This window comes from Chiloscyllium punctatum, chromosome 39 (genome assembly GCF_047496795.1).
Source record: "Chiloscyllium punctatum isolate Juve2018m chromosome 39, sChiPun1.3, whole genome shotgun sequence".
In the NCBI taxonomy this organism is placed as follows: domain Eukaryota; kingdom Metazoa; phylum Chordata; class Chondrichthyes; order Orectolobiformes; family Hemiscylliidae; genus Chiloscyllium; species Chiloscyllium punctatum.
This window is the reverse complement of record NC_092777.1, coordinates 26,010,109-26,036,620: the sequence shown is the minus strand read 5'-3', so window position 1 is coordinate 26,036,620 and position 26,512 is coordinate 26,010,109. Positions and strand designations below refer to the sequence as shown.

General features: G+C 40.5%; 1 protein-coding gene and 1 long non-coding RNA gene across 3 annotated transcripts in view; one reads left to right on the top strand and one right to left on the bottom strand.

Annotated features, from left to right (window-relative positions):
* LOC140463884 (uncharacterized) overlaps positions 1–1,474 on the bottom strand; it is a 31,154-nt gene extending 29,680 nt beyond the window's left edge. Inside the window, exon 1 of the long non-coding RNA XR_011954800.1 lies at positions 877–1,474. This is a non-coding gene — a long non-coding RNA (uncharacterized lncRNA). The remainder of the gene's footprint in view (positions 1–876) is intronic.
* Positions 1,475–1,607: 133 nt separating this feature from the next.
* The window catches only part of b3gntl1 (UDP-GlcNAc:betaGal beta-1,3-N-acetylglucosaminyltransferase-like 1), a 369,979-nt gene continuing 345,074 nt past the window's right edge, over positions 1,608–26,512 (top strand). For both annotated transcript variants that reach the window (XM_072558329.1, XM_072558328.1), the window contains exons 1-3: positions 1,608–2,014; positions 7,318–7,434; positions 17,960–18,059. In XM_072558329.1, the coding sequence (XP_072414430.1) occupies positions 1,856–2,014; positions 7,318–7,434; positions 17,960–18,059 (376 nt within the window). In that variant the 5' untranslated portion in view covers positions 1,608–1,855. The remainder of the gene's footprint in view (positions 2,015–7,317; positions 7,435–17,959; positions 18,060–26,512) is intronic.

Genomic DNA, 26,512 nt, shown 5'->3' with positions numbered 1-26,512 from the left:
CCTGTACAGCTGCAACATGACCTCCCAACTCCTGTACTCAATACTCTGACCAATAAAGGAAAGCATACCAAACACCTTCTTCACACTCCCATCTATCTGCAACTCCATTATGAACCTGCACTCCAAGGTCTCTTTGTTCAGCAACACTCCCTAAGAGCTCACCATTAAGTATATAAGTCCTGCTCTGACTTGCTTTCCCAAAATGCAGCACCTTACATTTATCTGAATTAAACACCATCTGCCATTCCTCAGCCCATTGGCCCATCTGATCAAGGTCCCGATGTAATCTGAAGTAATCTTCTTCGCTGTCCACTACACTTGCAATTTTGATGTCTTCTGCAAACTTACTAACTGTACCTCCTAGGTTTATATAAATGACAAAAAGTAGTGGACCCAGCACTGATCCTTGTGGCACTCCACTGGTCACAGACCTCCAGTCTGAAAAACTATCCTCCACCACCACCCTCTGTCTTCTACCTTCGACCCAGTTCTGTATCCAAATGGCTAGTTCTCCCTGTATTCCATGAGATCTAACCTTGCTAATCAGTCTCCCATGGGGAACCTTGTCGAACGTCTTACTGAAGTCCATTCAGATTACATCTACTGCTCTGCCCTCATCAATCCTCTTTGTTACTTCCTCAAAAAACTCAATCAAGTTTGTGAGACATGATTTCCCACGCACAAAGCCATGTTGACTATCCCTAATCAGTCCTTGCCTTTCCAAACACATGTCCATCCTGTCCCTCAGGACTCCCTCCAGCAATTTGCCCACCACTGAGGTCAGGCTCACTGGTCTATAGTCTCCTGGATTTTCCTTACCACCCTTCTTAAACAGTGGCATCACGTTAGCCAACCTCCAGTCTTCCGGCACCTCACCTGTGACTATCGACGATGCAAATATCTCAGCAAGGGGCCCAGGAATCACTTCTCTAGCTTCCCACAGAGTTCTCGGGTACACCCGATCAGGTCCTGGGGATTTATCCACCCTTTATGTGTTTCAAGACATCCAGCACTTCCTCCTCTGTATCAAGATGAAGAAGTTAACTTTTCACGTTGATGACCTTGTATCAGAATTACATGTTGCAGCTTTGTCGCTTTTTAAAAAGTGAAATATATATGAAAACATTTTCCTGGTGCCCAACCGAACCTGACGAACAATTGCTCGGATATTGTAATATTCCATATGCACTTATCTGGTATCTATGGAAAAGGAACTGTCACTCGCGAAATGATGATTAGATTTCATATTGTCAAACCTGGTGGGACAAGGATAGAGAATTCTGTAAATACTCAGGAGTTCTGTGGGGAGAGTATCCAAAGATGCTCGCTCCAGTCAATTTCAAAGATCAACAGCCTTTAATTTTAGAAAGCAGGCACCATTAGTCTGCAACAAACTGAGGCAAGTCGAATGAAATAATCAAAGAATATGTTTCAGATCCAATGATCCTGTTTTAAATTTTTGACGTTCAGATACTCGCTGTCTCGTTGGACACGAGAGGCGTGGGGCGTGGAATGATTTGCAACTTTACGGACCAATCAGCAACCAGCGATTGCCAACGTTTTCACTTCTGGGGTTTCCACCAATCACGGTGGGAAGGAGGCGGGAATGAGACATGTAGCGAGTTTGTGGATACTCTTGTGTTCCATCAGGTTAATTTCACCTGGTCAGGGTGGAGCGGAGCTTCTCCGTTCGCATACAGTCCTCTATTCAATCTCTCAGCCACATGAATTGTTGCGTGCAACCCTTCAACAGGGAACGATTTGCTGCCTTGAATGCCAACAGATCATTTGAGGGCAGTTCTAGTTTCGGTGTAGGCCTCACATGCGTGTTTCTTTTTAAATAGATCTTGTTCAAATGTCAGCAATTTGCGTGCCAGCTCGGAATAAGCCCAGTGAAACCGGGGGCGAAGATTCGGCTGATTCCAACCCAGTAAAGCGCAGATGCGTTTCACCGTCAGGAAGCAGTGAGCAGCACAGATTAGATTGTGAGAGGGAAGATTACTTATACGATGTGGTATGTTTAGCAGCTGGAGTGAATTTACACGTTTTCATACATTGATCTTTTATGAGCTATTTGGTCGGAACGCATATGATTTTCATGGACCCAAATACTTCCAGATCTGAGTTTCAGAAATCTCCAAATTACACACATGCCAGTACTTCAACCTCTTTAGGGCTGTAACCAATTGCTGGTTTTGTCACATGTCTTTGGGCCAAATTATAATTGGCCCTGGAGCTGTAGGGTTGAATACAGGGCATTGTGGCATGAAGTTAAGGGAAAGGGACTTGGGTATACTGTGTAACTGTGCATTTTGAATCCTGTTTAAATTTACATAGTGCCTTTTATGACATCCTTAAGTCGTTTGCAGCCAATCAGTAATTCCTGAATTATAGTTAATGTTGCCGGGTCAGCAATGTGCCAGCCAATTTGCATACAAGGGCCCACAAACAACGATGACCAGATAGTCGGCTTTAATGATTAAGAGAGAAATATTGGTCCGGTCATTGGGAAGACATCCCTTGCCTTTCTTCATGATAATGCTGTGGGATATTTGACCTCAGTTCGAAGGGTCTGAGACATAGTATATTCAACAATGGAACACTTCAGCTTGTTCTTTACTGTAACGGGTTTTGTAGAGGATTGTAGAGTGAGGTTTATATTCCTGAGCTTCTGACATAGTGTGACACTATCGCAAAGCTGTGGCTGATATGAGCTGTGATGTCCTTGGCAAGGAAGACCAGATGAATGAGAAAGGAACTCAAGTTCTGAGAATCTTCTCAATCTTTGTGATCGGCTTGGGTCAGCAACCGACCTGATCCGTTCCCAGATTTCTCCTTTTCAGAGTAAACTATTCCACCAGAAAATACATGAGACTGTTGTGATCTGTGCCTAAAACACAATTTTTCCCTTCTCCCTTCCATCCTCTTGTTTTCTATATAAAGTGTCAACCCAATGTTAACAGTAAACCTCTTTATGGGCTTGAATTGCTGATATGAACAATAGTATCTATGTTATATTTACTAGAACTCTTCTTTTTAAATTGTTTGAACGGCTGAGGCCTTGGTACTTGTGGTGGGAGTTTGAATGCCAACATACCCATTCCATTTCACAAATGGAAACGTCCATATATCAACACAACTTTCTAAGGATTTTCAATTCATTCATGGGACATGGGTGTCACCGATTGAGTCAGCATTTAGAGTCATAGATTTGTAGAAATGTACAGCACGGAAACAAACCTTTTGGTCCAATTCATCCATGCCGACCAGATATTCCAACCCAATCTAGTACCATCTGCCAGCACCCAGCCCATATCCCTTGAAACTCTTCCTATTCATACACCCATCCAGATGCCTTTTAAATGTAGCAATTGCACCAGCCTCCACCACTTCCTCTGGCAGCTCATTCCATACACGCACCACCCTCTGTGTGAAAAAGTTGCCCCTTAGGTCTCTTTTATATCTTTCCCTTCTCACCCTAAACCTATACCCTCTAGTTCTGGACTCCCCTGCCCCAGGGAAAAGACTTTGTCTATTTAACCTATCCATTCCTCTCATAATTTTATAAACTTCTATAAGGTCACCCTTCAGCCTCCGATGCTCCAGAGAAAACAGCCCTGTCCTATTCTCCCTCTCCCTATAGCTTAAATCCTCCAACCTTGGCAACATCCTTGCAAATCTTTTCTGAACCCTTTCAAGTTTCACATCATCCTTCCAATAGGAAGGAGACTAGAATTGCATGCATTATTCCAAAAGTGGCCTAACCAATGTCCTGTACAGCCGCAACCAACTCCTGTACTCAATACTCTATCCAATACAGGAAAGCATACCAAATGCCTTCTTCACTCTCCTATCAACCTGAGACTCTACTTTCAAGGAGCTATGAACTTGCATTCCAAGATCTCTTTGTTCAGCAATACTCCCTAGGACCTTACCATTAAGTATATAAGTCCTGCTCTGAATTGTTTTCCCAAAATTCAGTATCTGACATTTATCTAAATTAAACTCCGTCTGCCACTTCTCAGCCCATTGGCCCATCTGATCAAAATTCCATTGTAATCTGAGGTAACCTTCTTCACTGTCCATTACACCTCCAATTTTGGTGTCATCTGCAAATTTACTGGCTATACCTCTAATACTCACATCCAAATCATTTGTATAAATGATGACAAGTAGTGGACCCAGCACCAATCCTTATGGCACACTACTAGTCACAAGCCTCCAGTCTGATAAACAACCTCCACCACCCCCCTCTGTCTTCTACCTTTGAGCCAGTTCTGTATCCAGATGACTCGTTCTCCCTGTATTCCATGAGTTCTAACCTTGCTCACCAGTCTTGCATGAAGAACCTTGTCAAATACCTTACTGAAGTCCGTATAGATCACATCTACCACTCTGCCCTCATCAATCCTCTTTGTTATTTCTTCAAAAATCTCAAGTTTGTGAGACATGATTTCCCACGCACAAAGCCATGTTGGCTATCCCTAACCAGTCCTTGCCTTTCCAAATACATGTACATCCTGTCCCTCAGGATTCCCACCAACAACTTGCCCACCACTGATGTCGGGCTCATTGGTCTATAGTTCCCTGGCTTGTCTTTACCACCTTTCTTAAACAGTGGCACCACGTTAGCCAACCTCCTGTCTTCCTGCACCTCACCTGTGACTATCAATGAGACAAATATCTTAGCAAGGGGCCCATGACCTATTATTCTTACAGATAACTGAGATCTCCTTACAAATTTGTTTCTCAATTTCCCTCTGACTATTAGGGGAGCTATAATACAATCCCGATATTATTCATTACCTGTTGTCCCTTGATCCAAGTGGCATGCAAGGGCTTTTTCAGAGGGTAGTGAAGAGTTAACCATATTTCAGTGGGTCTGGAATCACATGTAGGCCATTGCAGTTAAGGACAACAGAACTTCTTCCCGAAATGACATTCGTGAACCAGACAATTGTGGTCGCCATTAGGCTAATTATTAATTTGATATTTTTATTGGATTCAAAATTCACCACCTGCCATGGTGGGATTTGAACCCATGTCCCCAGAACATTGATGGATGCAATTCCAAGATTGTGTTGTGTTTAAATAGAATGTTTATTTTTTTTCTTTCCACCACTGCAAATGTGTAAAAAGAATCTCATCAAAAGATGAAAATCAGGTTGACTTTAAGGCTTTTGTAGATCAGAAGAGACTATTGTTTGCTGCATTGGCAGTTGAGCTATTAGATAAATGAAAACCTCTTGACAGCTTCCCAGTTGCACTGTCTATAGGAATCTGAAATCAATTTGCTTGTCAACTTCTTTATAACTTAGATTTTCCACTGCATAAACTTGATTTGCCAGTTCCTGGAAATTTGGAATTGATGTCACTGGTGTAGTGGGAGCAAACCCATGGTTGTTTAAGCTCACCACTTGGCACTGCAGCTTTGTTAAGCTGTGAATGGATGTATATAAAATTTGTTCAATTCCTGGGTTATCCTTTCAGAGTTTAAACTGATCCTTTTGGCCAGGAGGTTAAAGATTCATTCAAAGGTTTAAAAGTGAATATTGTGGAGAAGCTTGACAACAGAAAGAGATGTGTGTGGTGAGTTCTCTAGTCGAGGTCTGGCTCAACACTGGCGTGCAAGATAGCAATTGAGTGATTCACCACTCCATGACTCTGCGTAAAACTGAGACTGATAACAGCTGTAATATCTAACCTTCAGAAATGACTGTGGCAAAATGTGTGAAATTGTGCAAAAATAACTTTGCTAAGAAATGTGCCAGTTCCTGTGTCATGGACTTGAAAACATATTTTAACAGTTATTTTTGCTGAAATAATTGAAAATTGTGCAACTTGAAACTTGGACTCACAGTTAACTGAAAATTCACCTATTTGTTAACAGTTGGAGGGACATTATGTGGATACTTACAAGTGTGAAATTGAATGGACATCTGAGTACTTAAGGTTGTACCAGCAGCACAGAGACTTAAAGCCATTGAAATACAACTTAACATGACTTGGAAGCATCTACCCAGAAGTTATATTGTCCATCCTCCAATAATGTATTAGATAGGTGATATTAATTTACTTCTGATTATAAGCATTTGTGGAAGTTGAGAATAGAGTCATGATAGTTGGTTAAGATGAGAAAACATAGGAAGAGTTTTGAGGAGAACAGAAACATGAGTATTGACTGTTTGGGCTGAATGGACTGTATTTGTGTGCACAACCTATTTAATTATGTTGTGTCATAATTGTCTCTTGTGGGCAATACCTTGAAACCAAATGATTCCAGAAGTACAGAACTGTCCAGTACATTGGTAATTCATTATTCATTATGTGAGATTGAAGTGTGTGAAGAGCTGAGTCCAACCTTGTTCTCACTCAATATTCGCCCATTTGCTTTCTGAAAGGGAACTGAATCTTCTTCTTTCAAATGACAACTTAAAAAAACATTTAATATAAACATCCAAGTTTGATCAGCCATTCTAATATGCCTGGCCTTGTAGTGTTACAAAGAAAATTGAAGATATACTTCTCGGGATGGATATTATTGAATTTCCTTACGGACATTAAAGCTCAATGCAGTATAACAACTGTTGCTTATGCTCACAATAATTAGCTCGAGTGACCTGAGATTGAACTCAGGTGCTTCCTATGTCTTGCATGTGTGAGTACATAGCAAGCTGCAAATCAATGTTTATATATAGCAGCGACTGAACATTGTCTTTCAAAGGATTTAATATGTTTTTTCAAGTCTGAAGAGAAATTAAAGTTTTTTTAATAAAAATTCCATCTCTGATTCCTAATTTAATCTTATTTTTCAACATTTATACTCCAATTATTCAGTTCTACCCACACATATGTAGAATTAGCTCATTTTCTGCTCCATCACCGACAAGGAGATGCCAATTGAACGTCATTCTAGGTTTCTATTACTGGCAGTTTGTAACTGAACTTGAGGAAATGTCTCAAATCAATCCAATGTGGTTTTTTTTGTTCTGTGATTAGTTCCTATTTCAGGAGAAGAAGGGCTGAAATCTCCATGTTGTGTCCTGTCTCCACATCTTTATCCTTCGGTTTCTAATGCAAGTTATTTACAAACACAACAAAGACAGAAATGGTAGAACAGTAGTGTATTTTGGACTACTTTTGTCGTAAGCAATGATTTGGTTTGATTTTATTCCATTCAATGCTATCACTAACCCATATGTTAATTCTGGACGTGCTGTCTTTGCTTATATACACCAATCACATCCTGCTAATTGGAGGTGCTATTTGGCATATACTGCTTCATATATTGATTACTTTGTTTCCTTTCATTTCCAGTCTGTTATTTTGCCAGTTCATGATGCAGCGAGGTGGTTGGATGAATGCCTGCAGTCGGTTCTTGAGCAGGACTTCCAGAGATCCATGCAATTATCCGTTTTCAATGACGCCAGCAAGGTTGTGTATTGTATTTAATTTTGTTTAAAATTTTTCTCGATATTCTGCATTCCTAACTTAGTAAGAGCTCTTGTTTTCAAGTACATAGTCTACCAAACAAGCAAAAGCAAACTATACCCTTTGCTTTGTGGCATATTTGATGTGCAGTTAAGTTATAACGACCATGAGATTCTAGGCTCCAGCACTGCTTTCTATTGAGTTTGTGACTTTGATAATAGGGGCTGCTTAGTGTCTTCCACTGGTAACTAACAGGAGGATGAAAAACTAAATAGGATAAGATGTAACTACTGTGATTTCCAAGATTTGTGAATCTGTCCACATTTGTCTCGCTGTTTGCAACTTAAGGAACAGAAAATTGCGCTAGGTTATTCAAAGCCTGTGAATCTGTACCTCAGCAAGTGTTGCCAATCTTGAGTAACTTTAAAACATAATGAAAGGAACCAAATAACTCAAATGCTACTGGCATGATTGAAAACAGTTGGAATTGAAACATTATTTTTAAACATGATTTTACTTCTGTCCACCAGGGTTGGAGGGTTTGAACGATAGGGAGAGGCTGAATAGACTGGGGCTAGTTTTCCTGGGGCATTAGCAGCTGCAGAGTAACCTTGTTGAGGTTTCTAAGGTCATGAAAGGCATGGATAAGGTAAATAGACAAAGTCTTTACCCTGGGCTGGAGGAGTCCAGAACTAGAGGGCATACATTTAAGTTGAGGGGAAAGATTTAAAAGGGACTTAAGGGGCAACTTTTTCATGCAAAGGGTGGTGCATGTGTGGAATAAGCTGCCAGAGAAAGTGGTGGAGACTGGGACAATTACAACATTTAAAAGGCATCTGGATGGGTATATGAATAGGAAGGGTTTGGAGGGATATGGGCCAAATGCTGTCAAATAGGATAGATTAATTTAGGATATCTGGTCACGTAGAATTATGGTGGACAGAGGGACTGTTTCTGTGTTGTACATCTCTATGACTCTATTATACATATGGAAGATAGCTTAACAAGTCCTGTGGTTTAATTGAAAAAAATTCCCTTTTCAATTTGAAATTTCTGTTGATCAGATTCAATTACAATATTTGAATTCAGTATCACATACCAAGCTTAAATTTCCAGTAACAAAGCAAAACAGTAGAAGACCATAATTCGGTAAGAGCAGTGCAACATGGGGTTAATCTATAAGATACCAGCAAGAGGGACATGTTCCTGCTTTTAGTTCCTTCTTTAAGTGTGTACATTTATTGTGATATCTGTATGTCAGTATGTCATTGTGACATATGTTGAGGCTGTGCTTTTAGAATTTGACAGAATTAGTTAAAGGGCTCGGGGGAGGGGGGAGGGGGGAGGGGGTACAGGGGTGGAGTGTGTTTTGGGGAGTGGAGGGTTTTTGGCTTGGTGGGGGCGGGGAAGAGGGAAGAGCAGGAATGTAATCCTAAAGAATAAACTCTGCAAGCAATAAACTATTAGAGATGAAAGTACCCCCAGTGGTTAGCGTCCCACACTTGTGGTATACAAAGCACAATTGAAGGTTTTTTAGTGTGTAGATTTCTGTACAACCACAACACTACCAGTCAACAGAAAGCAGTTGAAAACAGTTAATTCATATAAAAAGATTTCATAATCAAACTAAGAGCCCGTTCAATCTCATTCTCATCCCATTTAGTTGCAATACACCTGTACTTAAGATTGTAGGGATAAAGCTTATTGGTATCTTTTGAATTGTTTTTGTTACTCCTTAACATTAATAATCTGGAGCAATTGGAAGTTCAAGCTGTTTGATACATTTGCACCAATTTGAATGCTTATTTAGACAGAACAGCATATACCTCAGACCATCCCAGTTACACAATCTCCCAGCAACAGCAGAAGCAAAATATGCTGAAGTTAATGAATTTACAAAACTCCCCTGTGATTCCTGAGGGCAACCAAGTCGAGTTTATGAGGCTGTGGTTTCCCAATCCTTCAGTTGCAAACTACCAACAACTGATAGATGATCTCATCAGGGATAGAATTGTCTTAAGCAAAGGGATCCTGGCATGACCGTCCGTCTGCCCTCTCACATAACTAACTCTCACGTCATCTATTGACCGTGTAGACTAATAGGCAACAGATTAGATTTTGCAATTTGCTAAGCACTTTTCAAGCTGAATGAAAGCACCAAATTAAGGAAAATGAAAATTAAAAGACAAGATGATGCTGGAAAAGAAGGGAGTAATCAGAAAGTGACAACCCCTACAGGCTGGATTAGAAGCACGATAACTGTAAAAATACTTGGGCAGCTGAACGTATGCATAGATCAAAGGATCTCAGTGAAGCTTTTGAAGAGATCTCATTATCTTATGTCAACCTAACAAGAAAGTTTGCGACAACTTTCCAAAGCAAAGGTTCTCATTACCATCAATACAGAGGATGGTTACCAACAAATGAAGCTGGATGAGAGCTTTCTAACTACGCTCCAGACACCATGCGTGAGATAGATGCTATTTGGCATTTTAACTGTTCCTGAAGAGTATCAATGTTGACAGCACAAGATGGTCACTCGTCTTCCTGAAATGGAAGCTACTGTAGATTATCTGCTCGCCTATGGATATAAAGACACAATGGAAGAAGCCATAGCAGAACATGATCGGAATCTGGAGTGATGGATAGACAGAGCTTGCCAGATGAATCTGAAGCTGAACAAGACAAAGATACAGTTGAGGGTGTCTGAAGTCAAGTATTTAAGCCATGTGCAGACAGCAAAATGCCTTTGCCTGGATCCTAATAAGATGAGAGCTATAGGGAAGGCAAAGGGAAGCCAGTGACCTAATGGTATTATTTCTAGACTATTAATCCAGAAACTCAGCTGATGTTCAGGGGACCTGGTTCAAATCCCACCATGACAAATGGTGGAATTTGAATTCAATAAAGAATCTGGAATTAAGGGTCTAACGATGATCATGAAATGATTGTTGATTGTCAGAAAAAACAGAGCTGAAAATGTGAAAATTATGCCTGAAACGTCGATTCTCCTGCTCCTTGGATGCTGCCTGACCTGCTGAGCTTTTCCAGCAACACATTTTCAGCTCTGATCTCCAGCATCTGCAGTCCTCACTTTCTCCTGTCAGAAAAAACAATCTTGTTCACTAATGTCTTTTAGGGAAGGAAATCTGTCATCTTTACCTGGTCTGTCCTACATGTGGTTGATTCTTAACTGCCCTGTGGGTAATTAGGGATGGGCAATAAATGCTGGCCTAGCCAGAGATGCCTACATTGCATGTGAGTAAAAAAGAATTTACACCAATCCAGCAGATATAAAAATGCTGTGAGGATTCATTGGACTATCAACTATTTTGCAAATTTCTTGCTTAATTTATTGCCAGCATGTCAACATCTTGGCAAGGTTACTGCTAAAGATATGCACAGAAGAAGCAACAGCTTTCACTAATGTCAGACAACTAGTGATAACAAGGCAATGCTGTGATGCTATTATTTCAATATTAAAGTCACCCTGCGGTGTGATTCCAGTGAGACAAGACAGAGTTACCATTATGTATTGGGGAAAACCAGGTGCATTTGCATCCAGGGCATTAATACAATTTAAATGATGCTATGCCGAGACAGGAAAAGAGTGCTTGGCTAGTTTCTTTCCTTGTGGGCGTTTTAGTCAATGTCTGTTTGGGACAGCCAAAATGACAGCAGAGTTAGACCACTAAAATCTTCATCCATCTGCTTCCATCTGCTGTACAGCACCTGTTAAAAATGCTCCTTCATTTGCAGGAACAATGTCTGGATGTGACATACAAGTTAGGGAAACAGAAATGCATTACTGATATACTATCAGGAGGAGCACTCCAGTGATTAAAGGTGAGAATTCTATGACAAAGTATAAAATCATCCAGATTCAATGAAAAGCAACAGCTCAACATGTTCTGGAATTCAGTGACCCAGCAGAGAGATTGAATCTGAAAGACAAGTCTTACTCAAATTAAAAAAACACTTAACAGAATGCAACTCTGAGGGATCAGTATTGAGAAGATGACCTGAAACAGCAAAGAGATGCCTGTTGTTTTAAAAGACATTGGACATAAAAGGATTGCCCTGAATGGCATCTTGTACAAAGGAAAGAGAGTAGTTACCCTGAAGAGATGAACAAAGAGATGCTGAAGCACATCCATGCACGTCATCAAGAGCACGGGTTCTGTCTGTGGAAGGCAAGAAAAGTGCTGTACTGGGTAGAACTGCGAATGGATTAAGGATCACTTTAATCAGTCTAGTAATTGTAATGAATACCAAACTAAGCAAGCTTAAGAGCCGCTCATGAGACATCTCAGATCAATTGAACTCTCATACACTGAGGAACTGACTATCATGTCACCATCAACTATCATTCTGAATACTGGGTGGTAGACCAACTGATGTCAGCCACTGCTGATGAGACAGTGGCACAATCTGGTCTTTACGGCTTCCAGACATTGTGATGCATGATAATGATCCTCGATTTTCAAGTGAAGAATTCAGGCATTTCATAAAGGATTTTCATCACCATTCGTCACCTCCACATTTAACCCCACTCACATGGGAATGCTGTGAAAATCGCCAACGAGGTCAGAAACAAATCAAGCATAGATTCAGTAACATAGATGAAATACACCAACTTGGAAAATAGATCACTGAAAGACTGTTGTAGCAGTCACAAAACAAAACTACTGAAGCCAGAAGGTGTGAGTAACAACTTCAACATGAAATGACAGCAAGCCAATTTTCACTTTGATAAAACCACCAAGTCATTGCAAGAGCTGGGCTTTGGAGAGCCAGTCAGATTGCAAATGCTTAGCTCTCTCGACAAGAATACACCCATGTAGAAACTTGGGAACTGTGTAGAGCTATTCTCACCTCAATCACATGCAATGAATACAAATGGCCAGATATATTGTTGCAATCACTTCAGACAACTAGCAAATCAGTAGTGACTTCAGACATTTTCTTTTACCCTCCCAGATAGTTGGATGACTTTGAAAACCTCAGTCAGGAGAGTCAGAAAGGAAGTGTTGTCAACTAGGAATTGAAGAAGCAGCAGATCAGAAAGATGTGATCTCACTATCAACACAGAGGATGAAGTGACCATCGGTTCCAGAGGACCACAGTTATCCAGTAACAGAAATAGAACAACAGTTATCACAGCAACAGCACCCTCCAGGGGAATGACACTCTCCAGAGAAGGAAGATCTCTTAGAACAAGCATATACTAGAAGAAAAGCTATTAGGAGATCTACATGATTTGAAGACAATGTCTGTAATTTATTTTCAAAGACTGACAAAAGAGGAACTGCTTAGAAACTACTTTTTTTAATAAATAATTTTACTTGTCATCTATCTTGCTTAACTTCAAACTGAAAATAATAAAGCATACACATAATTTTGTATCTTTTATGAAAAGCAGGATGTTTAGAGAATTGCTATTTTGACTTCACTGCCCCATCTTACATGCCATAGTCATGTGACTTCTACTTTAGTGTACAAACTGTGGAGGCCATTTTAACACACATCACTTGAAACACAGACAACTTTCCTTGCTTGAAAATGTGAAGGCTAATGGGGATGAGAAGATTAAAACTGAAAAGCTCAAGCTAGGTCACGGGAGGATCAAGTTGACTGGAAAAGAGGAGCAGTTTGAGAGTTAACTGGAAGTTTGATGTTGACATCCCTAGCTTTCTGAACTTTTCTTGCTGAGCTTGTCAGAGTGGTCCAGTTATCTGGGAGGGCAAATGACCATGTATCAAGGCTTTTGCGTTGAATTATCCCTTCTATCAGATTGTTTAACACTGATATGCAGTGCTGAACCTGTGCAAATACTTAAGAGATGGCCCAATTAACTCAAAAGCAGGACCAGAATGGAGAACTAATTTCTTGATCTGTAAAAATTGTTAGACTGAGATTTATCAATTTTATTTTACCATATCACATTTAAGGTAGAGTGATAGAGATGTACAGGTCCAACTCATCCATGCTGACGAGATTAATCTAGTCCCATTTTTTCAGTACTTTACCCATTTTCCTCTAAACCCTTCCTATTCATGTACCCATCCAAATCTCTTTTAAATGTTGTAATCGTACCAGCCTCCACCACTTCTTCTGTCAGCTCATTCCATACATGCACCATGCTTTGCATGAAAAAGTCGCTCCTTAGATCCCTTTTAAATCCTTACCCTCTAAGTCTGCACTCCCCCCACACCCCCCCCATCCCAGAGAAAAGACCTTATTTAATCATCCTATCCATGCCCCTCGTGATTTTATACACCTCTGTAAGGTCATCCCTCAGCATACAACGCTCCGGGGAAAACAATCCCAGCCTCTCCCTAAAGCTCAAAACCTCTAATCCTGGCAGCATCCTTGTAAATCTTTTCTGAACCCATTCAAGTTTAACAACATTTTTCCTTTGGCAGGGAGACTAGAATTCCACACAATATTCCAAAAATGGCCTAATCAATAACCTGTACAGCCACAACATGACCTCTCAACTCCTATCCTCAATGCTATGACCAATAAAGGAAAGCATACTGAATGCCATTTTCACTATCCTATCTGCCTGCGACTCCACTTTCAAGGAGCTATGAACCTGCAGTCCAAAGTATCTTTGTTCAGCAACACTCCCCAAGACTTTACCATGAAATATGTAAGTCCTGCTCTGATTTGCCTTTCTAAAGTGAAGCACCTCACATTTATCGAAATTAAATTCCATCTGCCACTCCTTGGCCCATTGGCCCATCTGATGAAAATTCCATTGTACTTTGAGGTAACCTTCGCTCTCCACTACACCTCCAATTTTGGTGTCATCCGCAAACTTACTAATTATACGTGTTATGCTCTCATCCAAATCATTTATATAAATGATGAAAAGTAGTGGACCCAGCACCGATCCTTGTGGCACTCCACTGGTTACAGGCCTCCAGTCTGAAAAACAACCCTCCACCACCACCCTCTGTCTTCTACCTTTGAGCCAGTTCTGTATCCAACTGGCTAGTTGTCCCTGTATTCTATGAGTTCTAACCTTGCGAACCAGCCTACCAAGAGGAACCTTGTCGAATGCCTTACTGAAGTCCATATAAATCACATTCACCACTTTCCCTCATCTATCCACTTTGTTACTTCTTCAAAAAGCTCAGTCAAGTTAGTGAGATATGATTTCCCATGCACAAAGCCATGTTGACTATCCCTAATCAGTCCTTGCCTTTCTGAAAACACGCAAATCCTGTTCTTCAGGATTCCCTCCAACAACTTGCTCATACTGATATCAGGCTCACCAGTCTATAGTGCCCTGGCTTTTCCTTACCACCTTTCTTAAATAGTGGCACCATGTTAGCCAACCTCCAGTCTTCCTGCACCTCACCTGTGACTATCAATGAGACAAATATCTCAGCAAGGGGCCCAGCAATCACTTCCCTAGCTTCCCACAGAGTTCTCGGGTACAATGATCAGGTCCTAGGGATTTATCTTCTTTTGTGCATTTTAGGACATCCAGAACGTCCTCCTCTGTAATACAGATATTTTTCAAGATGTTACCACCTGTTTCCCCATTTTGTATCTTCCATCTCCTTCTGCAATGATGCAAGATACTCATTTAGTATCTCCCCCATCTCCTGTGGTTCCACACAAAGACTGCCTTGCTGATCTTTGAGGGGCCCTATTCTCTCCCTAGTTACCCTTTTGTCCTTAATGTATCTGTAAAATCCCTTTGGATTCTCCTTAACCCTTTTTGCCAAAGCTATCTCATGTCTCCTTTTTGCCATCCTGATTTTCCTTTTAAGTATATTCTTAGTACCTTTATATTCTTCTAAGGATTCACTCAACCTCTGCTGTCTATACCTGACATATTATTCCCCATTTTTCTTGACCAAACCCTCAATTTCTTTCATCATCCAGCATTCCCTACATCTATCAGCCTTTCCTTTCACTCTAACAGGAATATACCGTCTCTGGACTCATTATCTCATTTGTGAAGGCTTCCCATTTTCCAGCCATCCCTTTACCTGCAAACATCTGCCCTTAATCAGCTTTTGAAAGTTTTTGCCTAATACCATCAAAATTAGTCTTCCTCCAATTTAGAACTTTAACTTTTAGATCCTGTCTATCCTTTTCCATCACAATTTTAAAAGTAATAGAATTATGGTCACTGGCCCCAAAGTGCTCCCCCACTGACACCTCAATCACCTGCCCTGCCTTTTTTCCCAAGAGTAGGTCAAGTTTTGCATCTTCTCTAGTAGATACATCTACACACTGAATCAGAAAATTTTCTTGTATACTTAACAAATTCCTCTCCACCTAAACCCTTAACACTGGCAATATCAGTCTATGTTTGGAAAGTTAAAATCCCCAACCATTACTACCCTAATATTCTTACAGATAACCAATATCTCCTTACAGATTTGTTTTTCAATTTCCTACTGACCATTGTGGTGATGGTGGTAGGGATCAACAGTATAATCCTGATACGATAATCATCATTTTCTTATTTCTCAGTTCCGCCCAAATAACTTTCCCTGACATATTCCCAGGAATATTCTCCCTAAGTATAGCTGTAATGTTATCCCTTATCAAAAATGTCATTCCCTCTCTTCACTTGCCCCCCCCCCCCCCCTTTCTATCCTTCTTATAGCATTTGTATCTTGGAATGTTAAGCTGCCAGTCCTCCATCCCTAAGTCACATCTCAGTAATTGCTATGACATCTCAGTCCCATGTTCCTAACCATGCTCTGTGTTCATTTGCCTTCCCTGTTCGGCCTCTTGCATTGAAATAAATGCAGTGTAATTTACTTCGTTCACTACTTTGTCTCTGCCTGCCCTGACTGTTTGACTTGATCCTTTTCCCAACTCACCATCTCTCTGGGTCACCCACCCACCCACTCCCAACCTCACTTAAATTCTCCCAAGCAGCTCTCACAAATCTCCCCACCAGTGTATTGCTCCCCTTCCATTTCAGGTGCAATCTGTCCTTCTCATAGGGATCATTTCTACCCCAGCAGAGATTCCAATGGTCCAAAAATATGAACCCTCTGCACCAGCTCCTTGCCCATGTATTCATCTGCTCTATCCTCCTATTCCTACCCTCACTAGCTCATAGCAATGTGAGTAATCCAGATATTACTACCCTTGAGGACCTCCTTTTTAAAATTCCTGCCTAAATTCCTATATTCTCCCTTCAGAATCTTATCCTTTTTCATTCCTATGTCATTAGTTCCCATGTGTAGAACAACCTCCTGCAGGTCCCACTCCCCTTTGAGAATATTATGCACAATCTCTGCAATATCCTTAATCCTGGCACCAGGGAGACAACATAACATTCTGCTTTGTCAGTGTCGGCTGCAGAAACATCTGTCTGTGGTTCTGACTAGAGAGTCCCCTATCACAATCAATCGCTTGGAAACTGACGTATGCCTTATTACATTAGAGCCTGTCTTGGTTCCCGATGCTCTGCTAAACTCTGTTATCAGGCATTCGGTTATCCAGAATTCAATTAACCGAATGAAATACTCCCGCCCTTCGGAGAATCAAGGTACCTCTGTACAGATTTTTAAATATTTTTTAATTTTAATCAACAGACAGATCTCGATATAACATATAACCAAAAAGAACCCACTCTACTCATTATTAAAAATGACAGCAAGGTTACGCTTAAAAAACATGCACTTATCTGTTCCTGTGCTGTGAGATCTCCCACATCAGTTCCTCCAAGGCTGTAAATTTTGCTGTTTGTTAATTTTTCTTAGACACACTCTGATACTTGAGCACAAACAGCAAAGGCAGTAGCTGTGCAGATGCACTGCTATGTCAGACAGCAGTGTAGGTCTCTCTCTTTCTCTCTAACGGCTGTTGTTTTGATATTTTTTTCCCCAAAGTTCCAAAACAATGGCAACAGTTTATAAAACAGTAATTACTGCTTGTGGAATTTGAGGAAAATACCTCCAACACCTAAAATACCTAAAAAAAAAAACAGCTCTTACAGCCACAATGTTTTTCCTGTTCTCCACCTTGGATTACCCATAACCATTTTTATATGTGGTTTTCTTAAATCAGAACTGTGGTGTTCACTATTTCATAAGGGTTGAGTTGCTATAATTTCAGGTTTCAGGCTATCTGCTTCTAGTAGTCGGGCACAATGTTTGAGCCCCACATTTGGTCATGGAACTTCATATCTATCATGTCAAGTTATGGCAGGTCGCCTTCAGAGATCAAAGCAGTTTGTTGGTGTTTCCAAAGCTTATGGAAATTATAATGGTGATTTGGAAGTACAACTTCTAAGAGTGCACTTCAAATTAAAAAGTCCAAATTCCACATGTTTCCAGTCCAGGGAAATGCATCCAATGTAACATTTGCCCGTTAAGCAGCATTCCTGAACCAAATGTTTAACCAGTCTGCTTTAAGATGGGTTAAATGGTATGTGGTACAAATACGCGCAAAACAAATGTTCTCATGTAAAATTCACAGATATTGTCAGACCAGAAAATATCAAACTTGTGTTCTTTGGTTATGCTTTATTTATTTTTTGCAGGATGACTCTATGAAAATTATTAGAAAATGGGCGACCAAACTTGAAGATAGAGGTGTACATGTTATGATTGGTGGACATGAGTCTCCACACCCAAAAGGAGGTAAGCTGTAGTTCACGAGTGTTTAATTTTGATAATTTGTGATATAATCCATTTTTTTTTCCTCTGCTGTAGATTGTAACGTCGCCGGAACATCAGCCAGGGGCTTGGACTAGGGGGAGTTTGTTAGGTGTGTCCAGGAGGGATTCTTGAGTCCATGTGAACAGTCCAACTTGAGAAGGGGCCATTCTAGACCTGGTATTAGCCAGGCCAGGGCAACCATTTTGGGAACAGTGACCATAATACTGGGGGAAGGCTAACTATGACAATGTTAGGCAGGAACTGATGAATCTAAATGGGGGACAACTGTTTGAGGGTAAATTCACATCTGGCATGTGGGAATATTTAAAGGCCAGATGGTTATCATTCAGGTTCTGGATTAGAGGTGCTGGAAGAGCACAGCAGTTCAGGCAGCATCAAAGGAGCTTGGATGCTGCCTGAACTGCTGTGCTCTTCCAGCACCACTAATCCAGAATCTGGTTTCCAGCATCTGCAGTCATTGTTTTTACCTCGGTTATCATTCAGGACCAACATGTTCCTGTTGAAATGAAGGATAAGGTTGGTTAGAGTCGGGAACTTTAGTTGACAACAGAAATTGAGTTTAGTTGAAAACAAAAAAAGGGGTGTCAGGTTTAGGAAACTGAAGACAGACACGGCCCTCAAAGAATATAAAGAAAGCAGGAAAGAACTTTTGGAAGGAGTTAGCAGGGCTAAAAGGGACCAAGAAATGTCCTTGGCAAACAAGATGAAGGAAAATCCCAAGGCGTTATTCCATATATATAAGGAGCAAAAGGATAGTTAGAGAAAGGGAAGGTCCACTTAAGGACAAAGGAGGGAATTTCGGTATGGAGCCAGAGGAAGAAGATAAGATCCTTGATGAATACTTCGCATCAATATTCACAACAGAGAAGGACGTTATGGATGATGAGTTTCAAGATGGGTATGTTGATATTCTAGGGCATATAAATATAAAAAAGGAGGAGAGTTAGGTGTTTTAAAAAGCATCAAGATAGACCTAGCATCAAGATAGACCTGTCATCAAGATCTGATGAGATCTATCCCAGCATGCTGAGGGAGGCAGGTGAGAAAATTGTTGGGGCCTTGTGTGAAATCTTTGTATCTTTTTAGTCACAGGACAGTTCCCAGAGGATTGGATAATAGCCAATGTTGTTCCCTTGTTTAAGAAGGGCAACAGGGATACTCTCTGAAATTACAGGCTGGTGAGCCTTATAGCAGTAGGAGGGAGATTATTGGAGAAGATTCTTAGGACAAGATTTACTCATATTTGGAAAAAATATAGACTTATTAGCGATAGGCAGTATGGCTTCATGGAGGGGGAAGGGGGAGATGGTGTCTCACAAACTTGATTGAGATTTTTGAGAAAGTGACAAAGGTGAGTGAGGGCAGGGTGGTGGATGTTGTCAACATGGATTTTAGCAAGGCCTTTGACAAGGTCCCTCATGGCATGTAACGTTTTGTGAATCCTTGGTGAGCTGGTAAGATAGATACAGATCTGGCTTAGTTGTAGAAGACAGAAACGAGTGTTAGAAGGATGTTTTCCTGATTGGAGGTATGTGAATAGTGGCAGGGATCAGTGCTGTGACTCCTGTTGTTTGCAATATATATAAATAAGTTGGTGGAGAATGTAGGTGGTCTGATTAGTAAGTTTGCAGATGACACAAAAACTGGGGAAGTTGTGGATAGTGAGAAAGGTTGTCAGAAAATACAGTGGGATATCGATAGGCTGGAGATGTGGGCAGGGAATTGGCAGATGGATTTTAATCCATTCATATGCAAGATGATGCAATTTGCAGGAGGGAAATATACGTAAATGGCAGAATGCTTAGAAGCATTAACATAAAGGGGCATCTAGGTGTACAGTTCCCTGAAAGTGGCAACACAGTGATCAGGTGGTCAAGAATGTGTATGGCATGCTTGCCTTCATTGATCAGGGCACAGTGTATAAAAACTGGCAAGTCATGTTGCAGCTGTGTCGGACTTTAGTTCGGCCACATTTGGAATATTGTGTACAGTTCTGACTGCCACACTACTAGAAGGATGGAAAGGCTTTGGAAAGGATACAGAAGCAGTTTACCAGAATGTTGTCTGGTTTGGAGGGTATTAGTTATGAAGAGAGATTGGACAACTTGGTTTGTTTTTGTTTGAATGTCAGAGACTGAGGGGCAAACTGATAAAAGTGCACAAAATTTTGAAAGGGGTGGATCAAATGGATAGCCAGAGTCTTTTTCCCAAGGTAGAAATATCAATTACTAGGGAACATAAGGTAAAAGAGGGAAATTTTAAAGGAGATGTGAGAGGCAAGGTTTCCACACAGTGGGTGATAAGTGAGTGGAATGTGCTGCCAGAGTAAGTACAAGAAATGGATACAAGAGTGACATTTAAGAGGCATGAATAGGTAGGGTGTAGAGGGATATGGACCGTATGAAGGCAAAGGCTTTTAGTTTACAAAGGTGTCATGGGTTGGCATAAGCTTGGTGGGTGGTAGGGTCTGCAGCTGTGCTGTACTGTTGTTCAGCTGAGTGGTGATCATTTGTTGGGGCATTCTCAGCTTGAGTTCTGACAAATACGTGAGGGCCAAGGAAAAAGCAGGAAGACCTTTGAGCTGAACAGGGGAGGCTAGATCTTTGAAAGTAAACGTTTGATATCATTTGAGAGAGAGTTTTAGTTGGATTTTGTGAGTCATCCAGAGTTAGAGAAGGAAAATGGCTACTGTATCCCAGAGGAAGGACCTGTTGTTGCCCTATTAAGTCCTAAGTAACACTTAATGCAGCAGTGCTTCGCCAAAGGGGAAGTTAAGGAAGTTTCTCACAGGCTGTTTTCTGAGATTTGTACCACTTTTGGAAGTTTTTTGAAAGAGCAGAGAAAAGTGAAGAGGTAAACAGTTTTAGCCGAAATCTTTAAAAAGCCATTCAGAAGATTGTCATCACTGGTGGATAAAGTGAGATCCTAGAGATATACAGCACAGAAACAGACCCTTCGGTCCAACTTGACCATGCCGACCAGATATCCTAAATTAATCTAACTTGCCAGCACTTGGCCCATATCCCTCTAAACCCTTGTTATACTCATCCAGATACATTTCAAAATATTGTAATTGTACCAGCCTCCACCACTTCCTCTGACGGTTCATTCAATACACACATCACCCTCTGCGTGAAAAAAGTTGCCTCTTAAGCCCCTTTTAGATCTTTCCCCTCTCACCTTAAACTTATGCCTTTTAGTTCTGGACTCCCCCAACTCAGGGAAAATGCCTCGTCTATTTACGCTTTCCTTGCCCCTCGTGATTTTGTAAACCTCTAAAAAGTCACCCTTCAGCCTTCGATGCTCCAAGTAAAACAACCCCAACTGATTCAGCGTCTCCCTGTAGCTCAATTCCTCCAACTCTGGCAGCATCCTTGTAAATCTTTTCTGAACCTTACAAGTTTCACAATCTCCTTCTGAAAGCAGGTAGACTAGAATTGCACACAATATTCCAAAAGTTGCCTAATCAATGTCCGTTACAGTCACAATATGACCTTCTAACTCCTGTACTCAATGCTCTGACCAATGAAGGAAAATATACTAAATGCCTTATTCACTATCCTGTCTTCCTGTGACTCCATTTTCAAGGAACTATGAACCTGCACTCCAAGGTCTCTTTGTTCAGTAACACACCCCAGGACCTTACCATTAAGTGTGTAAGTCCTGCACTGAGTTGCCTTTCTAAAGTGCAGCACCTCACATTTATCTAAATTAAATCCCATCTGCCACTCATTGGCCCATTGGCCCATCTGATGAAGATCCTGTTGTACTCTGAGATAACCTTCTTCACTGTCTACTACACTTCCAATTTTGGTATCATCTGCTAACTGCTAACTTACTAACCTACTAACTATACCTCCTATGATCACATCCAAATCGTTTATGTAAATAAGAAAAGCAGTGGACCCAGCACCGATGCTTGTGGCACATCTCTGGTCAAAAAGCAACCCTCCACCACCGCCTTCTGTCTTCTACCTTTGAGCCACTTCTGTATCCAAATGGCTAATTGCCCCTGTATTCCATTGTGATCTAACCTTGCTAACCAGTCTACCATGAGGAACCTTGTTGAACACCTTACTCAAGTCCATATAGATCACATTCATCGCTCTAGCCTCATCAATCCTCTTTGCTACTTTTTCAAAAAAACTCAATCAAGTTACCAATCAAGTTACATGATTTCCCAAGAACACAGCTATGCTGACTATCCCTAATCAGTCTTTGCCTTTCCAAATGCATGTAAATCCTGTCCCTCAGGATTCCCTCCAACAACTTGGCCACCACCAACGTCAGGCTGATTGGTCTATAGTTCTCTGGCTTTTCATTACCACCCTTCTTAAATAGTGGCACCGCATTAGCCAACCTCCAGTCTTCCAACACCTCAGTTCTGACTATTGATGATCCAAATATCTCAACAAGGGGCCCAGCAATCAGTTCCCTAGCTTCCCACAGAGCTCTAGAGTACACCTGATCAGGTCCTAGGGATTTATCCACCTTTCTGCATTTTAAGACATCTAGCATCACCACCTCTGTAATAGAGAGGCAGTTGAACAAAAGCTCAGTGGTTTCGGAGGGCAATTTTCAGAGAGTGCAATGAGAACATGTTCAAGTTGGGATTCATAAAAAAGACAAGATGTTTCCACTTCATATGTTGGGGATGGACGGGCAGTGTAAGTCATTGAGGATCTGAGTGGTGGGTGATTCGGATTTAGTCAGGGACCTGATCACAGGCAATGGTATCTTGGCCAAGCAGAGCTTGTGGAAGGATGAGAGAAGACCAAGGAAGTTATTTGAGTAATTAAGTCAAGAGTTGATAAAATCATGGAAATATATACCAGTGTCGGAGGAGCTCATGCTGAGGTACAGTTGAACAATGCTGGATGGGAAATATGCACATGATATGATAAGGGGATTAACGTTCAGAACTACATCAGAAAAGGGTTCCAAGTCCGGTTTTGTCTAAGCAATTGGAGAGAAGATGGAGTTTGTGCTTTGTAAAATTACTGAAAATCTGAGGGAGTTTCCTCCCTGTCTGATTATTCTTAGAGTTGCTCTAAACAGGTGTTCCAATGGTTTTGGATACAGAGTTTTGATTCAGAGGCAGTATAGATTATATTGTTACCATTTGGAGCACTGAAATCCAGATAACTGTTCCCAGTGCAATGCTGTTTAGATATGACATCTTTAAGGTTATGAAGACCTTGATGGGTTGGATATAAGGAATGTGTTTATATTTTACACAACAACAGGTTACAGTCCAACAGGTTTATTTGGAAGCACTAGCTTTCGGAGCACTGCTCCTTCATTAGGTGGTTGAAGGACTGGTGCTCCGAAAGCTAGAGCTTCCAAATAAACTTGTTGGACTATAACCTGGTGTTGTGTGATTTTTAACTTTGCACACTGCAGTCTAACACCGACATCTCCAAATCATGCTTATGTTTGTAGGCCAGACCAGAGCTAGAGACTGAAATTATTAGATAAACATTAACAAATCCAACAGAAAGTTCAGGAAGAAGTCAAGAACACAAGGAGCTGGCAGAGTGAATAGCACAGATGCTTTTCGGAGAAAGCTAGAGAAACACGAGGCGAGAAAGGAATAGAAAGATATGTGTGTAGGTTTAATGAAAGAAGGTGAGAAGTTTGTTCAAGTATTAACATAGGCTGAGGCCTTGTCAGACTGAATGGCTTGTTGCTGAATGCGACATTCTTTAGGAACCAGTCTCAAGAAGCAACTGTTATCATTTACATCGGAATTAATTGCAACAAATGTGTGCAGATAAAGCAGGTAAAATATTGCACTGGAAATAATAGTGATCGCATTAAATGTAAATTATGCAATCAGACAAGTGTACTTAAATGTTCTGTGAAAGGAAAATGTTACATAGACTGTGTGGTTCCGAAATACCCATTCATTATACATTTCTAAGAAATCCTTTTCAAAATTTGAAACTGTTTCTTAAGCATTGGGGAAAAAAACTTCAGTGATGAAAACATTAAAGCAGGAGAAGGACCTGTGGGATTTTTAAAAAATCTGACCTTTACATAACTTTCTAGTGTATGACTGGAATTGAATAAAGTTTCCTCAGAAACTGCTAGGTGTGAAAATGTCATGTTAATCAGAATACTGTTCACAGTTGGTGCTTATCATTTCACAATTCACACTTGATACCCCAGCAGTTATCAAGGCAATAAAATCTGTTCCTAGGCTTATGAGAGAAATGCAATGCTGCACTTTTTTGCATTTAGTTTTAGTTTTACAGGTGAATCTTTTGAACTTTATAAGTACTCTGTGAACACATCCTGCAAACAGTTAAACATTGCTTTTTAAGACAGTGGGATATTGTGACATGATCTGCTGAATTGTCAGCACAACAAGATCGATAAAAGGAATAAATAACAGTGAATCTCTGATTATAAAATCATGAATCAGCCCTCCCACCAAAAGGTGAACAACAATATGAGGCAAGTGGAAAGGCTACGACTTTACATCAAATAAATCCTCTCCTATGTGTTGTCTAATCACATAGCAGAAGCTTGATACGAACTTGCAGAAACTGCATTACAGTATGCAATATGAGAACTTCACATTCTTATTCTTCTGGATCGTCAGTTAACATATTACTTTTTTGCAATGGCATTGTAAATGTATCGCTGTGTTGGGAATATTTTTGGGACTGCAAATCAGAGCTGTCAGAAAGCATTTTGCAGGGTTTCCTCTGTTTTAATGGGTGCCACTGCAACCAAGATGAAAGTTCTCTAAAGTCAGACTAGAGTGACAAATTTGATGAAAAACTGTTTTAGCAACAGAAGAAATGGAGTAATCCCAGCTGGCATATTGGGTGACAATGAACGAGGAATCCCATATGGATTTTGACTGTCTACATGTTTGTTAATCATTTGACAACACCCAATCAGAGTTTGCAGATGATACAAAATTAGGAAAATCAAGTATCCCATGGCCTTAAAGCATCAGTCAATTAGGTTAATGGAGACCTATTACTTGAGACATTGTGTGTGAAGTAGAGTTGACTACTAATAACTGTAATAAAGATGAGTTTCCATCCAGCTATTAATCAGTAACTAACAATGAATTCCTCGATCAATGATTAAGCCATGTAGGTGAAAGACGTGATAATTGTCCATGCATCAAAAATGTCCAATATCGGGCAGTGATTCACAAGACACACTGTTAGGCTGTAGAGCTGGATGTATAAGCATGTCGTTCAGTTGGTTGGATGGTTTGTTTGCAATGGAGTACGAGGTCAACAGTGTAGGTTACCACACAGGACTCTCCTTAACTTCGCCCCTCACTGGAGGCATGATGACCCTCAGGTTCAACCAGCACTAGTCTCTCTAACAGGAGAGCAGTCCTATGGCCCAGTAGGGTACAGTCATTCTACCTTTACCTATAAGAATATCAGTGCTGATTCCCCTTATTAAAAATAAATAGCTACTACTGCTGTTTTCAATTCGGTGTCTGTACTGACCTCTATGTGAAACTTAACATGTGCTGCAAGTTGTATTTACAAAGCACACGTAAGAAAATCCACTTCTTGACCAGCATCTCCCAGAAAACTCATATAGAAGAGAAAAGCCTCTCCTGCCAAAAGAATGGATAGAGAACTCCAGTGCCATGGTGATGGTGCTACTTTGTTGGCTCCTGCAGTTGAATCACATGATTTGTACTGAAGTGATTTTGGATCATGTGACACCAGGATTGACTTCCTTCCAAGTTAAAGTGCAATGCACAAGTTATGAATGGTTTTGCTGCCAGAGTTTACACACATTTTCTATCCAAGGTTTTTGATATCAAACACTACAATATGGAATTAAAGAGACAAACAGAAGCCTAAAAGAAATACCCTTTTAATATAGTTTATAAAGTACATCTGTTTGTCCAGTTTGCGTCTTTGATTTGGTGTTGAATGCGTTAATGTGGAATCACTGATGGTATTTGTTTAATTTGGTACCCCCCTGCTTTGACTAGGAAGTGAATACAGTGATTAATACTGGCATCATTGTAGAAAATTTGGACTGGCAGTCATGGGGAATGGACATTTTGAATAGACTGAGGGGAAGTTGCCCTGTTGGTACAAGCATTGATTGTCTGCCCAGCATAGTTGGATCCAATCTCTGGTTACACCAACACCTACTGCATTGTGGGAACCTCTTTACTTATTAAAATAGTTTGCATGGGAACTGAATTTCATTTGATCTCAAACTCTGATATTGAAAGCACAAGATTTTATGAAACTTTATGTGAAGTATTCTTGTTCCACTTAGATAACAGGAAAAGACGGGAATGAATTTGGAATCTGAGATGTTTTGAATTTTTTTTATCTAGTAAAGTAATTCTCGTTCATTTGTTGGATAAATGTCTTTCAGCAATAAAACAGTTCCTAATAGTTCAATATGTT